The 16,905-nt window shown below is 43.2% G+C and overlaps 1 protein-coding gene across 1 annotated transcript in view; it reads right to left on the reverse strand.

Annotated features, from left to right (window-relative positions):
- Window positions 1–434: 434 nt before the first annotated feature.
- The window catches only part of WNT9A (Wnt family member 9A), a 60,585-nt gene continuing 44,114 nt past the window's right edge, over window positions 435–16,905 (reverse strand). The window contains exon 4 of the mRNA XM_064505647.1: window positions 435–7,328. Coding sequence (XP_064361717.1) covers window positions 6,855–7,328 — 474 coding nt within the window. The 3' untranslated portion in view covers window positions 435–6,854. The remainder of the gene's footprint in view (window positions 7,329–16,905) is intronic.

Consider the following 16,905-nt stretch of genomic DNA (forward strand, 5'->3'; position numbering starts at 1 on the left):
TGAGCTGTTGACTCTGCTTTCTGTAGGCCTAATTACTGTGGAGAAAAAGGGAGATCAACACTTGCCTGTCTCCTTTGAGGGCTGTGAGCATCCTTTCCCCTGAAACCTTGGGGGCTTTCAAGAGGGTCAGCCCACAAGGCACCCAAATAGATAAGGATCTCCACTACCCAGAAAATCAACATGGATCATCTGAGGTTTCCAAAACATACTGGGACCTCAGGAAGGATAAATCATCCTTCTCATCTATGGCAACAGTCCACCTACTTGCTACCCTATTAGACTTTACAGCCTTTCAAGGCTTACATCAGCCACAGGTACAGAGTGGCTCCATGCCCAGATGTTGAGGCAGTGCTGAGGGAGGCAGAAAGCTCCTGTTACCACTGAAATTTTAGACGTTTTTCAACAGAAGTGAAGAAAGAGGAGCACACTTCAAGTATAATTTAAAATACATTTATTGTTTCATTTGTTCTGGCTTTCTTGTTATACAAAGATGTTAAATAACTTAAATACATTCTCAACAGTCACTCAGAATCAGATTTATACCTACAAGCTGTACATATGAGGTAGAGAAAAATAACTTAGGCTCCCATAAGACATTGGAAAAAAAAACAAAAAACAAAAAGAAAAATACTAATCCTTCATGTTAGTTTTCAGTCCCCACCTCCCTTTAAAAGGAAATGCCATCCCAAGTGTGCAAAACAAATCCTAGACTTCACATTCAGGCCTCAAAGGGCACTGTTAAGAGATTGGGGTGGGGTGGAAAAAGGGAAAATTCCCATGCTAAGTTGGCGACCCCTGTTTCAGATGGGTTCATATCAAAGGATATCTGGCAGGGTTGCCAGATGCCCACGTATAACCTTGCTTAGTCCTGAATTCATCCCCACCTCTCTCAGCTGGGAGGTCTATGTCTTAATGCCATTCTAGAGGTGCCAACATTGATTGCCAATGGAGATGGGGCAAGTGAGGTTTAACTGGGGCTCCTTAGCTAAGGGGGATGTCTCCTGGCCCATTGCAAATGTCCCACTGCACCAAGCAAGCCACTACCTTTGCCCTGCACAGCCTGACTTTCCCGAGCAACTCTGCAATGAAAGGAAAGACGAGGTGAGGAAGGGGAATCTCCTGTTCCTTTGGGTCACCTTGCCAAAACCTGCTTAGAAGGGTTTTGCCCTTTTCTGAGAACATACAGCAACAACTGAGAAAAGCGTCATGTTCGGATGTGTCCCCTGACAGCATGTTGAATTTTCACGTATCCAAATCATTTATGGTCTTCACTTACACTCTCCCACTTCTGTCCCTGAAGAAATGTAGTTATAGGTCACCTACCACAGCGTTAAAAACCTACCAGAGTTAAAATGTGCTAGCAAAATCCATTTTCTTTTCCTCACCTCTCACAAATACTAGAGATTTCTCATTTTTGTTCAGAGATACTCTGTTTCCTGGAACCTGTAAATAGCTTGGTCAAATCCAACCCTCATCACCAGCAACTGGATTTAAACAGCCCTTCAATGCTCATATCCATGGACTTAAGCTTGAGTGCTTAAGCATAGACCAGATCTCTACAGGTCTGATTCTGTGCCATACTGAGCCTCCTTCAAGTTACATGGACTGCAATGGTAATAAAAGGCCTCATCTTGTGGGAAAACGTTGCTTCCAAAAAGTCACCACCTAGTTAGTTACGCATCCTGAATAGTGCAAGCCAGGGTGAGCTGACCATGGAAGCCAGACTCATCCCAACAGATGTGCACATAGCGCCAAAAAAGCAGGGAATACAGCTTTGCTGCACCTTTTTAGAGAGTACAGAATAGCCCTAACCTTACTGCAACATCAACTGAGGGTTGGTTTTTTTTTTTTTCATAGGCACTATAATTCAACAGAAAATTACCTTAAGCAGCATCTATTCCATAAAAGCAACCACGAGGAATTTGTCCCTTCATCTGGACTCTCATCCAGACCTACTGCAACCAAACCAACTCAATCTCTCCTCGTATGTTGGCTTAAACAGGGCAGCTGAAATAATGACTAACAAAGAAATTCAAGGGCTCGACCAAAGGAAGGCAGATGAATAAAGGCTGGCTGACCATGAAAGATCCTCAGCAATTTTTCATCCCTATCCAGGTCTCCAAATCAGCAACTGCAAAAGCTCTCCTGAAAAGAGATGGCTCACAATTTATCCTGTGCTTCCAAAGGGGAAGAAGAGGCTTCCTGAACTCCAGCGGACCAAGTTCCAGTGTCACAACTTTACACTACGCCAGTCAAGTCGATAAGAACAGCTTGTGCTAGATCAAGCCTGGAATTTGGTCCTCTTCATTTAAACCTCCCATGCATTCAGATTTGTTCTTTGTTTGTTTGCTTCCAACAGCCTTCACAAGGCTGTTCCCTTCCCACCCGAATGGAGATCGAAGGCAAAAATCTAGTTATTGAAAATCATCTGGGGCTTTCCTCCCTCCAGAGCCATCCCAAGACCAGGAAGCAAAATTAAAACCAGCAAGCTTGAGGTTTCCGGGTAGGTTTTTGTATTTCAATTGCAAGCTACGGATTCTGTCACTCTTCGTAAGAAATTTTTAGCGTCAGCAATCAGAAAAAGTCCTGTGGACTAAACACTGCTTGTTTCACCAACTGAAGTCTTTTGAGAGCTGGAAGACAATGAGAACGTAATGTTTAGGACTTGTTTTGCACATCTCCACATCCGGTATATATGAGTCAGTCACACAGAATAGAAGCTTGTTAAAAAACAGATGACGGGTGCAACAATTATTTGTGTGGGTTTTTATTTCTTTTAATAGAAAATTCTAATATAAAACAGCAAACATTTTCAGTTTGCCTTGTTTACAAAAATATTATATATATTTTTTATATTTCTGACATAACTAAATGCACTATTCAATAAAAATATTCTTCCATCAGCTAACTTCTCTTTTTAAAAAATTAATAAAAAAGTTATATAAATAATGGTTGCACCCCCCCACCCCAATACTGATCTTGCAAGTCTTGCTGGATCAGCTTAGGAGAACCCACGCTTTGACACTTTTGGGGGGGAAAAGGGCGTGAAAGGGGATCAGAAACCAGAGACCTCCCCTATACCCATCCATCCTTCTCCAGTTATATCTGCTGCAAAAAGCTGTTTCTGTAGAAGAGAAGAAAAAGAGGAAAAGTTGCTTTGCACTTTCATTATGAAGTGACACCATGAAAAATTCAGGGCCGAAATCCACTCTTGTAGTAGTTTTACAAGAATAAGCAATTCTATTGGATTGCACTGGAGATCATACGATGTGACAGTACAACTGGCCTCTCTGGAAAAATCCAATTTCATACAGCTGGAGCCAAAAGGGTTTTACAGGACATTACTCAATGTTTTATAGAGGACTTCAAGGCTCCTTACCTAGTTTTCTAAACTTGCATATGGAGGATCACAAGCAGAAATCCCTGCTTGGTCCTGTGGTTTAATTCAACTCCAATACACAACCCTCCCCAGCAGAAAACCCAACTCAAGCATTTGAGAGAGTTTTGAGAGGGTCTAACAATATTTCTACCAGCTGCTACTTGTTTCGTCCTACTCAAGCTCCATTGGATTTTTCCACAACGAAGCTTTTCCCCCATTCTTTCTCCAAAGATAAGGCAAGCATCAGAAAACCCTGGAACTTAACACAACCTCCCCCAAAACACACACAGAAAGCTTAGGGATGGGGAGAAGAAAAATAACCCACATATGTTTTACCACCCTAGGTCAAAAGGCCAAGAAGACAAGTTCTCCTGATTTCAGAGTGTTAGTATATTTTATACATTGCCTATGCATTTAACACATGTGCCTCGCTACTATTTAGTTATTTATAATTTTTTTTTAACCACAGGAGAATAAACCTTGCTATTTACAAATATATAACAGGCAAGTAATATATCCACATTAACATAAATACAATTTGTTTTTGTGTGGTTTTTTTTTAAATACTTACAGAAAGCATCCAGGCTTCAGTGCGTGAATTATAATACACAGAAGAGCTCTTTCACTCAGTAGTTCATTCACTCTTTGCCTCTTACTTCTATTCAGACTTTTGACAGTCTGCCTTATTTGCCCACCCATCTCTCTCTCCCCTCTACGGCCAAACACAAGCTATCTATCCTATCCCGTCTGTCACAGGCATTTTCACTATAATGATATCAATGCCAATCCTGCCCTCTCTTCTGCATCTAGGGACTCATTCTCCTCTCACACCAGTGCAATATGGAGTTACTCCAGCGAGGTCAACGGAGACAGAGACACCAGTGAAAAGAAGGAAAATGAGGCCCATGGTTTAAATATAACAATAAGAATAATAATAATAATTAATAATAATAATAATGCACATAAATTGTGGCCCATTCTTTCATTAAGAACAAATATTTTAAAAAAGAATGGGTCCAGAACTAGTAATTCAGACCCCAAAACCTTCGTGTTTTGAGCAGGTTTGGATCCAGCCTTACTTTGGAGGGGCAAGAGCTATTCTAACACACACACAAAAATGTAACAGTGAGTTTGCACATATGTGTGAGAGAGAGAGAGACAGAGGGAGAAAGAGAATTTAACATAATACCACATTGAAACCATGAGAAGGTCCTTCTGAAGGGCTTTACAATAAATAAATGTTCGTTCAATATTTATATATATATATATTTACGTGTCTGCATGCGTGTGTATCTATACACGCATGCATACACTGAATAATAGGTTTCTATTCAGTTCATTTTTTTAAACCATTAGATAAACTGCTCGTGTGTGACTTTCAAAACGGTGCATCCCACGGAAGCTGCGAGACCCTCCTGCAAATTCTCTGCGTCGAATGCTCCACCGAGCACTTGCTGTGGTGGATGGGACAAACACTGTGTGTGGATTCCTCCTTCTCCAGCACTACCCCAATCTCCAGAATTGTACAGCAAATAAACAAAACAAAAAATAAAAATAAAAAAAGAGCCAGTATGTTTCGCTTTGCAGGACCATAGCACTATTAATGGTAACACCTGTCCCTCCCCAGTCCCCCACCTCAAAATTTGAAGCCAATGGAGCCAGACTGGGCTGCAGTTATTTGTTACCAAGAAAAAAAAAAAATTCTCCTCCCAGTAGATGCACATGAACAGCTTAAATATTAGTGGCTACTATTTGGGGAAAGAAAAAAAAAAGGAAAGAAAAACAACACCTTGAAAAATAATGGTCCATCTTGGAAAACTCTGCTCTTTTTGCTTGGCAAACATCTACCACTTCTTGAAAAATTCCAGCCAGCGTTCATCTTTTGAAAAATCAGACCAATGCTTTATAAAGCTATTCGAATTTGCTACTACTGGACAATCAAAAATTGCTACCAAAAAAAGAAAAAAAATGCCCTCTGCTCTCCAGTGTTTCCTGAGAAAGCTTCGTTGAGGCATTTACCGGTTGCTTCCAATCCAGAAGCACTTTTATATGACTGAATGATATTGCCATATCAAGTCCTGGATTGTAAGTATCTTCTTCAAAGGGAAGAAGAAATGCTGAAGGTTGTCATCTGTTTCACAGCGTCAGAGCGATCTACCACTGCAGTTGATTTCTGGCGTCTCTGGCCACTCAATAGGTTGTCTCGGTGTCGATTAGCTGTTCCGAATCCAATAGTTGGTTACCATTTAGCAGTTGTATTTTCAAAATACAGTTCTCGATCTAGTGGTTAAAAAAAATCTTAAGGTCATAGGGTTTACATACAGCTTGTGTCATGTACCACTGCCACGGTTTAGAGTAAATGGAATGATGACCCAGTAAAAGAAAAGTCAACTCCTCCAAAGGTCCAATCCAGTCCAAAACGGCTGCTATACAATGCAAGACAGCATGATGTTCCAAGATGAGTGGGAATTTCTCTTGTCCTACTCAGAAATGCACGTCCAAATTCAGCTGACATAAGATGAAAAAGTTCCAGTTTAGATTTCCAAAGCAGTCTTCACAGGGTGAATTAAATCAGCAAGAGGTGGGAAGAAGAGAGAAACATATAACATGTACAGAGTGAAAATAAAACAAAAGTAGTGGTTTCTTTAAAAAATAAAAATTAAGACAGTGATAGTGCTAAAGAAACTGCATTTGAAGAAAATGTTAAAAAAAATGCTATCGGACTGAAGGGGACAGGCACGTCTGGTTTTGTACTGTCTTCCCAACCTCTTTCTTGGATAAATTTCTATCTGCAACATGGTGGACCCAACATTTTTGGAGCTACTTTGGTGATCAGAGCACGTGGATACAGAGCTGTCATTAAAAAGCTTACCCTCCAAGTGGGTCTCTTTGTCAGAGCCTTGTTTGCTGGATGTGCAGAAATTCCACTAGAGGAACAATCAGAGCTGATTCTGCTTACCCCAGACACGTATCTCCAGTTTCAGAAGGAAAAATTACCGCTTCCTCTACCACCACATTCAAAGCAGAAAGGTCTTTCTTTCGTATCTGCTCAGCTCTCTAGGCAGTCAGGTAAGCTTCAGGAATAAAGCAGTATAGGTCACACAGTTGTTTATTCTGAAGAGAATATATTAGCCCAGGAGTCCATGGAGGATTGGTGAAACAATCAAGATGTTCCATGGATAAATGATCTGTTAAACTGCGTGGATGATTAAGGTGAAGGTCAACTGGTGTCTAACCCCAGTGTGACAGGCACTTACTTCCACATGGTTGGACCTCATTAAAATTCAGTCTACAGGAAAAAAAACAAAAACAAAAAACAGCAACACAGCTGGGTCACCTGTACCCTACAAAGTGCTTATGTCTCAACATAGCTTTCAGATCCCAGAAGGTCAATCAAACCCTGTTTGTCTCCATATGTAGTTCTCATAGATCGCAATCGCCCATCACTGAGGGTAGCCATTAGACAGAAGACGCGTTAGTCTTTGCAGGTATAAACCTCTTCTCTCTGGGTGCATTGCTTGCATTCCACATAGCAACACCAGCGAACCTGGCACTGGCATGGACGGGTGACCACCCGGCTCTGCGTATTGTGCCCTCGCCCACAGCAGATGCTGTCACAGTTCTTGTCTTTGTAACATTTCCTTCCTGAAGTCCCAGGAGAGTATCTGCTCATCAGACAGAAGCTCGGGGAATCGTCAATGTAGACGAGATCCGTAGTCCTTGGGATTTGATCACTGTGACCAGGGATGGACTTCTTGGGTGGGGAGATGTCTCCTTCCCCCGTGGCCTCGTTGGTAGTGCTGCCCACTTTGAGTGACGTCTCATATTTCTGCTTCAGCTGCTTCCCTATTTCGTGGAATGGAGAGAGCTGCCTCCAGCATGTTCGGACAGTGCAGGACCCAGATACACCGTGGCATTTACAGGTTGTCTCCACTCCAGCTTTGATGACCTGCGAACACACATAGCCCCAAAAGAAAATCCGTTATGGGAGAAGAAATAAAGGCACGGAGCAAAAATCCCGTTTGCTAGAAGATGCTCCTGGAACCCAGAGTCGATGACAACATAAATCTATCTGTTGGAAGAGGGCAGCAAGCGCACACTAGAGGAAGTGTTCATTTTAGAAGATGAGTCCCAGTTTCCAGAAAAATGACACTTACCTGCCAGAATATTGCATTACTTGGCTAGTTAATGATACTAGTACAGTGTTCAAAGGCTATCTGCTACTGGCCTGCAATATCAGCACTCATCTACTCAGAGTTTTGAACCTGCGATGCAGCTAAGAGATTACATAATACAAATTTTAATGCCTATACATATTTTAATAAGAGCAAGGAGATAAGATACAGCAAAAGTGGAAGGAATTTAGGCCTACCTCACTTGCCCACATCACCAATATTAATCCACCTTAAACCTCCGCTTTTGAGAGAAAGAGGTATTTAAGCCTTCACCAGGGCAGATGAGATGTAATCTTTTGTTATAGGATTTCAGTTTGCACCTCCAGCTAGTACACAGCTGAAGTTCTTGGACAATTAAGTTTTCTTTTCCTAATGCCTTTTCCCACATACCACCAGCAGTCTGCAAAACACTCACTCATCTCCTTGGGTGATGCTTGGGTTAGCCAGGGTCCAGCAGTTCCATTGCTTTACAAATTATTTCTTTGTGTGTTCGTGGCATATTTAAAACTCTGCCAACCCCTAATGCACCACGCAGATGATGAAAACACAATTGCTATGTTCCAAAATACTGATTTAACAGAGGGAAGTGAGAGCACGCTACTGCAACACACACAAACACACCGGTGGTGCTATATCCCTCAAAACATGAACACAGATCACAGGAGCATTTTCCACACCATGCGGGAGTCTACCTTAAATGCACATAGCTCCCAATTAGCAGCACAGGCTCAGTGGAAACACGGTTAAGCTGTGCTATTTCCACGCACCGAGATTAGGCATAGGCATCCCAACTTGTACACTTTGTGACTGAAGAGAAACCTTCATGTAGCTGCAATGTATAGAGCCCTCAAGAGCAACAGCACATGCCTGAATCATCACCACCAAAATCAACAGCTCCAAAAACATGCAGGTAGCTTCCACATCCCCAAGCCTTGCTCAGGATCCTCTTCTGGAGTGTGGCAGCATATCCAAAAGGAGCTGCTAAATTTTTTCTGACAGCAATGAAGAAGGCTGCATGTGCTCTTAAAAACAAAGAGTGCCATTGCTCACTGGCCAAAAGCATGTTTAATGAAGCACATTTTCGTGCACGCTGAAACCCAAAGCTTTCTCAGTCTCCTCTATGCCCTGAAAAAATAAGACATGAAGAAATGGAAAACAGACCCTTGTGTGAAGGGTTCATTAATTCCAGGTGCTTTAATGCAGCCCCCAGGATTTACTCTGCCTGTGGCACCAGCTGTGGGCAGCTTGGATGGGAATCTGGCTTCTCACAGAGTTTCAAGGGAAAAAACTTGAAAACTAGGCTGGTGTTACCGTGAGGAAAAGTCACCCACCGGGATCAGTCCTTGCAGCCTGTCAGGCAGCAGCCCCTGGGGACAACGACAGGGCTGACGGGTGTGGGGAGGACTGGGGAAGCACAGTCCTCAGTTTTCACCCAAAGTTAGGATATGGGGCAGTCACCCCGCAGGAAAATAACAGCAATTTAAATTCTCAGTTCTGGCCATAAGACCAGATCCACTGTGCTGAAGTGGGTCTAGCTCACCATCTGCCTCATCATGAGCAAACAGGAGATGCTTCATTTTGGGACGAAGAACCTCAACTTCTGCCTTGATTCTTCAGCGGTGCCTCAGGGCGGGCTGGTCTTGCCCATCCAAAGGCAAGATTTGACCAGAAAGCAAGGCCACAGGTCATTTACACAGAGCAGGGCCCAGCAGGTAGAAAAGCCACTTAGGTAAATGCTGTGCAGGGCTTCTGGGGAAAGGATGAAGGGGAACAGCATCACATAGGCATTCGGGGGGTTGTTGCGTTCAAATATTATCTGCACAAGCCACCATCCATGGAGGAACAGGCTGCAGGGTTTGAATCTCAGTCTGGCATAACTTCTATAATACATTTGCAGAACCTTCTATAACATATTTTCAATTAGGATGGAAACATTTGATTCTCTGCTTCTCCTTTCCATAAAAAAGCCAAGCACTTATGACCAAGGTCTTCAGACTCAAGGTGGGGAACAAAACATTCAAATCCTTGGAAACTGGAGTGGATTCTGACCCCTCCAGGCCAGGACTCTGGTATTAAATGCTATCCCTGCCTATGCCTGTTCACTACAACTATCAAGAGCAAGGTTTGATTTAAAATCCTTTTCTAATTCTTTTTCTTTTTCAATTTTAAAATTTAAACACTCTTGAAGTGGGTACTGTTACTAGAAATAAGGCTCATCTCACTGATACCCTAAAGGAAGGAAGGATCTTGTTCATATCAGAAAAAAAAAATAGCGTGTGTTTGATTTATTCCCAAAGCATAAGCTCCCATACAAGGAGACGTACAGACCATGGTGTCCCTTCCATGGAGATAGCTCCCTCCTGACCATGCATCAGGACAAAGGAAAAATACGGAAGCAAGAGCAGAGCCAGCGGAACCACTGTGTTCACATAGAAAACGGAGGGAACGGAAAGAGAATGCTATCTTCAACAGCAACATCAAAAAGGGAAGAGAATAAAACAGAGAACAGTTATTCAGTTTGGAGACAGACAAAGATGGTACCAGTTTCCCAGATGCTATAAAGGACTCCACATTCATAAACTGACTGATGCTAGTAAAGGATCCTGTCCTTTTCAAACTAGGCTACAACAACATTTCACGACACAAAAGCACGTCCATCTCTTTACAAGAGGCATCTGAATGTTCTCCCCCACCTTCTCCAGCGATAGGTTTACTCCTGGGACTCTTCTGTGGGCAACGTGAGAGCAGACACATTACGTGGAGGGTCACAGACAACCTGCGTTTTGCCCACAGATTATAAGCAGATATTTATAATTCCAGTTCTGCCTCCTCCCCTTCCCCCTAAATAGTTTACATTTTGACTTTAAATGGGTAACCTACAACTAGCCCTTAAAACAGTAAGTTAGAACAGAGCCTGTTTCATAGAGCTGCCTCCTGTCAAGGTACCACTGAAGAGTGCCCTTCCTGTGGGCATCTACAACATCTAAAAAAGAAAAAAACAACCCTCCTCTCCGCCCCTTGTGGCATCTGCCTATGTTATGGTTTCATGACAGCAGAGGACTGGCTCCAGTCCATTTCCTGACCATCCAGTTCTTCGTTATTTGGTGACATGAGCCCTGCTGAGCACCATGTGCAAATGTGCAATAGGTCATGGACTCGGAATTGGGGTCTGGCCCAATCCTGACATTACAGAGACATTTTTAGAAAGACACTATGCATAATACAGCCTTCAGCAAAGCCTGGCCAATGGTCACACTTCATTCCTGTGACAGCCAAGACCTTTTCAAATGCAATCCAATAATACACAGTAGCATTCAAACAAGTGATGGGTTACAGAGAGAGATGTGTTACTGCTTATAGTACTCAGCTGGGCCGGCTTGGTTAGGGGCTGTCACGCTTTGCATGCCAAAGTGTCTAGCCAACTCTGCAAGAAATCCCACAGTGTTAGACAGGAGTGTACAGAACACATTTCAACACCAAGAGGAAAAAAAAATCACCCATACTCTCCCTCATGTGAAGTCACATTACACTGGTTCGAGAGCTGGGTTTGCATGAAACAAAGCTCCTGTACCTGATTTCACGCCCAGACCATCAGCAAACTGGGTAAAATTGTTGAGATACTTGCAGAAGGGCAACACACTGCAGTCATTCATCAGTTCAGGCTTTTCTCAACCCTTCCACCTCCCCTAACCCATTTGCATCTGCTCCGCCCAGAGAAGGAGACAATCACCATTGTACAGGAGATGGGAAAGCAAATAACCAAAGAGAATAGGCTCAGCTGGTACACATGCTCCTGTGCATGGGCTTGACTGGATTTAGAGCCAGCTGAACAAGGCACAGTCATGAAATGGGAAAAGGGAACCTGAACACGGCTGTTCCTTGTCAGGAGCCACCTCTCTGGAGCTGTGAGAGCTGACATTGCAGGTCTAGCATATCCCAGACATCCACATGGGGCTGGTACATATGACACAGTAAGTGTTGGAAACCCAGGTCCTTACGGATTGGCAGCTTGTAGGTGGTAGGAGACCTTCAAGCAGTAACAGATATGTAGGTTTAGGCACCTGAATCATACCCTCCAGCCAGGGTTGAGCTCACCAAGTCAGACATGTGAATGCAAGTGCCTGCATTTGAGAAACACCTCTAAATTCCCATCTGACTCAGCGGAGCCAAGACTGTCAGGGGATCCTGGAGAGATTCAGCTGACACTGAAGCATACACCTGCACTTGCTCAGCTGAGCAGTTCTCCATGATCCACCAATGTGCTGACTCTATCTCCACAGACTAGCAGGAGCCTAGGGACCCTGCTCACATGGAGACATCTAAACTTAGGCATCTTAACCTGTGGGTGGAATCCTGCCCTCAGGGCAGGATTTAGGTGTCTAAATATCAGCATCAAGCATTATTTTCAGTTGCTGTAAGATATTGTACCACACCACTAGCTGCCTCTCCAGAAACATAAAGATCTCTCCTACATACTGTGTCCTAACTGCCAGGGCATCTCAGGTGGTACTAGATGCCTATGTTTAGGTGAATGAATCCTACTCTCCTTGTCTGGGCTTAAATAGCAATGAACAAAGCCCCTAATGAATCCCAGTCTGTTTTTACCTGCCCTGCTTCTACCTGCACATTGACCAGTGGCTATAAGAGCTCAGATATCACATAGTGGTGGGCCAAGGCATAAAGAGTTTCCATTGTCCCAATTTTCATGAAGACACCAGTTCATGAAACACAGATTGTGGATTTTCATGTGGCCTCCGTGCAAGCACGGTGCATCCCAACTGCCCCACAAATCTTCTCTTTGAAGGGCTGGGATGGACTCAAAAATGCTACAAAGCAGCTCTAGCAAAAATCCCAGAGAAACTTCTCCCCCCAACAGCCTTCTCTTGCTGCTGCTGTTACAAGGCAGCTGCTCAAGGAAACATGTGATGGAGGACTGTTGTCTACTGGCTCCTAAGTGCCATGGAGCCGAAACGAACTCCTGCAAAGCCCTTCTGCTTCCCCTGGCTTTCCCCACCCTCCCTGAAGACCTCCCTCCTCTTGTTGCAGGGTCCTGTCAGAGACTCTTAACCCATCTTCTTCCAGACAGCACAGCAAGACTTAGCCCAGTGAAAGGTCATCAGGCTGCTTGGAGCAGTGTTGTAGATACCTCTTCTGGCTGAGCCCCAGGGCAAATGGGTAAATATCTAAGTCATGCTTCCAATGCAGGAAAGACTTCCAGGCTAGAATAGCTTAGCCCTTATTGCCAAAAAACTCTAGTGTGTACAGGGCAGTATAGGACTTTAACACAAGCATATCATTTCAAGCACCATAGGTAACTCACAGTTCAGAGCCTGATCTGTCTGTATCCTACGTGGACTTCAATCTCTTGCACACACACAGCATCACTGCTTATTAGTAAACATATTTCATCTATGCCATGGTAAGTGGTCATGTATATACTTTTATCTTTTTATAAACATGAAGGAAAAGTTGTTCGCTTAAATCAAAAGTGCAGCATATTTTCTGCTGTGGCCTAAACACCACCAGTGTAGTCACAGCTACTGTGTGCATTTAAATCCTCATTGTGTTATTTGCTGCAGAGAGTTTTACCATGAAACTTAAGTTGAACAAAGCCAAGCAGTGGGACACGCATAGGATCACACACTGAAACTTTACCTTCCCACTCTCACACGAGCATCCTAGCTAGTCTAGTCCTCTTACAAATAGGACAGCAGTTTGGGAAGAAAATAACACTCTATGAACAAATTAGTTTTATTGTCTTACAAACAAAAATCCCCATTGATCCTCTTCTGAGAATACCAAATTCTGACAAAAGCACAATGAGGAAAACAATTATGATACAGCAACACTGAACCTTCTTTATTGGTGCCGGCTGCAAAGAGGAAATTAGATAGTACTGCGGGAGCGCCTGCCCAAATGGCTTTGTAAGAGCCACAGGGAAAAGGGATCACAGCAGAGCATTGCTATGCAACATGTAATCCTTCCTCACAACAATGGTTTGCTACGAAGCTCAGACTAAGTGCCCCCGTAATGATCAGTCTCAGACATGCTGCAACACACAATTTCTCAGTGTTTTAGCTGAAACGCTGAGGACAGATTGCCATTCATTCCCAGCTGGGTCACGGGGCTCTGGCGGTGGTTTTCAGACAACTCTTGTCTGGGCAGCAGCAGTCTGAAGCGGCCACGCAGCCGTGGGAATTCCTCGGTTATCGTTTTCGCTGTCGTCATGGCTGGTCTGCGGCTCCAAAGCTTCAAACCATTCGCCATGGTTTGGGGGAGAGCAGGGAGCAGATGAACGCCTTAGAGTTAGCTCATCCAGCTAACGCCTAGCGTTACTTCAGACAGGACTTTGAGATTTCTTTTTAAAAATCAAAAAACTCTTCCATCCTCTATACACATATAACTCCTTTAATTTAAACATGCTTGGTTATTCTCTAGGCTCAAATATTAATGTTTCTGGACAAGCGCCGCAGTCCCCATTTCTTCTAAGTACCCAAACCACTACAAGGCCAGACTTGTCCCTTAACACTAGCCATTGCCATTGGTTTAAGTATGTGAATTTCACAGATTGTTAGGATTTCTTTTTTCCTATTTAAAAAAAAAAATTCTTCTGAGCTTGTTCTCAAACATTTTTCAGAAGAGCTTCTCCTTTCCTTTACCCTTCCTCCTTTTACAACATTTTAGTGAAGAAATATGAGTTAAAAAATGAGCACTTAAGAAGCATAGAATAACATAACCCTACTTTAACTTGAGAACTTTAAACGTAATTCATTTTCCCTCTAGTATTTCTAACATGCTTCACATGCTGAAAAAAACTCTACATAAATAACTAAGTCCAATTCCTTATGGGACATGCCAAACACCTTTAAAAAAGTTATTTCCAGGCCTTAGACTATGGCTGAGCCAATCTCAACCTGAAAGGGGGGTGGGGGGGAGATTTCCAGAGAGCACACTCATGCATTCCTACCTGTCATAAGCTGGAGCAATTAATACTAGCAGTCACCCTACAAGCCGACCTCTATATGCAAAGTCTGGAGCGAGCCTCACAGAGGCCGATATTTGCTAGGTTTGATTTGCATCTCAGTAAAAGTATGATGTTAAATTTCATGCAACAAATGTGTCCCTAAGGAAACTACATACAGAGTGCATTCTGTCACCTGCTTTTTTTCATGCAACTATATTATTAGGTTAATATGGATTTGCCTTACAAAAAAGAGCAATTACACTCTTTTTGAAGGTGCTAAAAAATGAGGATTAGCACTTACAGTGCCTGTGCAACAAGCTCCAGAGACTAATCATGTCTGCTGGTGGGAATGGTAGGAGACAGGATGGGCAATGCTTGGAAACACTGTCTCTGCAAGAGGAGTCCAGGGTACAGGTCTCTGCTTTGCTAGACTTGTGTGACCTTTAGCAAGTCACTTAATCTTTCTAGGTCTCAGTTTCCATCTGTAAAATGGAGATACAGCAACAAAGAGGGTGGTGCGCTCTGATAACATGTCACATGATACCTTGTGAAGTTCCTCAGACAGATGATAGCTGGACAAACATCTACCTGATATGGAGAGTGCGCTTCCAGAGTGGGAGGCATGCTCAACCCTTGATAACCCTGCCAGAACAGCCTAAGGGGAAGAGCCATTACTTGCGTGGACTGCCAAAACAAGCAAGTCAACAGTAGGGAAGAGGCTATGCACCTCGTGCTAACCTCTTCAGAGCCTCCCCTATGGTTTCAGAGATGTGGGTATAATATATCCCAGGACAGGTCTGGATTTGAACCCTACAGCAACAAGTGTGAGGAGGATTCTTTGGAAACATGCATATAGTCCACGTAGATCAAAATGCTTGGGTTTATACTGTGTGAAAATAATTCAGGAAGCCCCATAAAGGGAAAGAGTTTCAAAGGGAGATATTGCCTTTTCAGTGGAAATTCTCTGGTTCTCTATTTCTATCCTCCCATAGTTTTCCAATAAACATCCTTGGCTCTCAAAGAGGCTGTGGTTTATAACCTTGACTTCAGGGTCCTGAAGGCAAAGGTTTACTTGTGTCCCTCCATCTGGAAGGATAAAGGAAAAAGAGGAATGAGAACATGACTTTTTTTTTCCTTGGGTAATAGAAGCCCCCTTTAATAGTGCCCCTTGGATCTGTAAGACATGCTTGACCAGACATACCTCTGGAAGAGGTCAGCACTCCTGGGATTAAGAAACTTAGCAACGCTCCAGAGAGGGAGTTGGAAAGTCATGTTTAATGATACTTTGCTGAGAAACTGGGCAAATTTAATTAAAACATCACTTACTCAAGCCCAGTGGAACTAATTGAGTGCTCTAATATTCCAACTTTTCATTAATGGGTTACAAAAGAGGGCTGCACTTGTGTATACATGGGGGGAGAAAGGGGGGAGGATATAGAGAAGAAGAGAGCCTTAGCAAGGCTGCTTGTGCTTCATTTAATATAACCATTGCTGGCAACTGAGCTTTAATACAGTTGACTTCTCTCACCAACACCACCCCCAAACCCTTTGACACATACACACAACTCCCCCCAACACACACACACACACACTCCACCCAAACCCCCTCTGAAAGAATAGCTGAATGAGCTAGAGTAGATTTGGCAAAGGAAGGGAAATTGCTTTTTTAATAAGTGGCCTATTCAGAGCTCCTACTTTTCAATAAAGAGAAGGCTGGAGAAGTCCTGGTCTAATTACCTCATCCTCACGCTAGACAAGCTCGCCCTTTCATTAGCGATTGAGGTCATATCATATAACTTTGTGAGCCATCATGGGCACAACATGTTCGGCGATTATTTCATTGGTTGCAGCAAAATTACAGTTGACCCATCAAGGTTGTAAAAAACAGAAGTAAAATAATTAAATGAGAACGTCTACCAAGAGACACTAAAACTAGGCGGGATAGGGTAATGTCACTCTCCCAGAAATACACAGATTGTTTGCTAGTGACACCATGGAGAAATCGCCGTGTTGACCAGAAGGGAATAGTTGCTTGCCAAATCAGTCAATTAAGCACAGGTCTTTTTTGCTGGGTCTCAAGGGCCTCTTTATATATTTTGCTATGGTTAGGAGTAATTAGATGGGAAGGATTATATGTTGCTGAGAATCAGAGAGAGACCACCAAGCTCGTGCTCTATCTTTAATAGATATTCCCCTACCCCCCAAACACACATACATCCATACGTACCCAGTACCTACACCAACATAGACAGACACCAAAACAAGCTCCCGTAGCAGAGTACTGGAAAAGAAAGTCTCCTTGTCCATTCCCAGCCCAATCCAAAGCAACCTTTGCTGCACTACAGACTTTGGGGCCTGCCTGTACAGCTTAGCTAATGATTTAAATC

Source organism: Dromaius novaehollandiae, chromosome 2 (genome assembly GCF_036370855.1).
Source record: "Dromaius novaehollandiae isolate bDroNov1 chromosome 2, bDroNov1.hap1, whole genome shotgun sequence".
NCBI classification, from domain to species: domain Eukaryota; kingdom Metazoa; phylum Chordata; class Aves; order Casuariiformes; family Dromaiidae; genus Dromaius; species Dromaius novaehollandiae.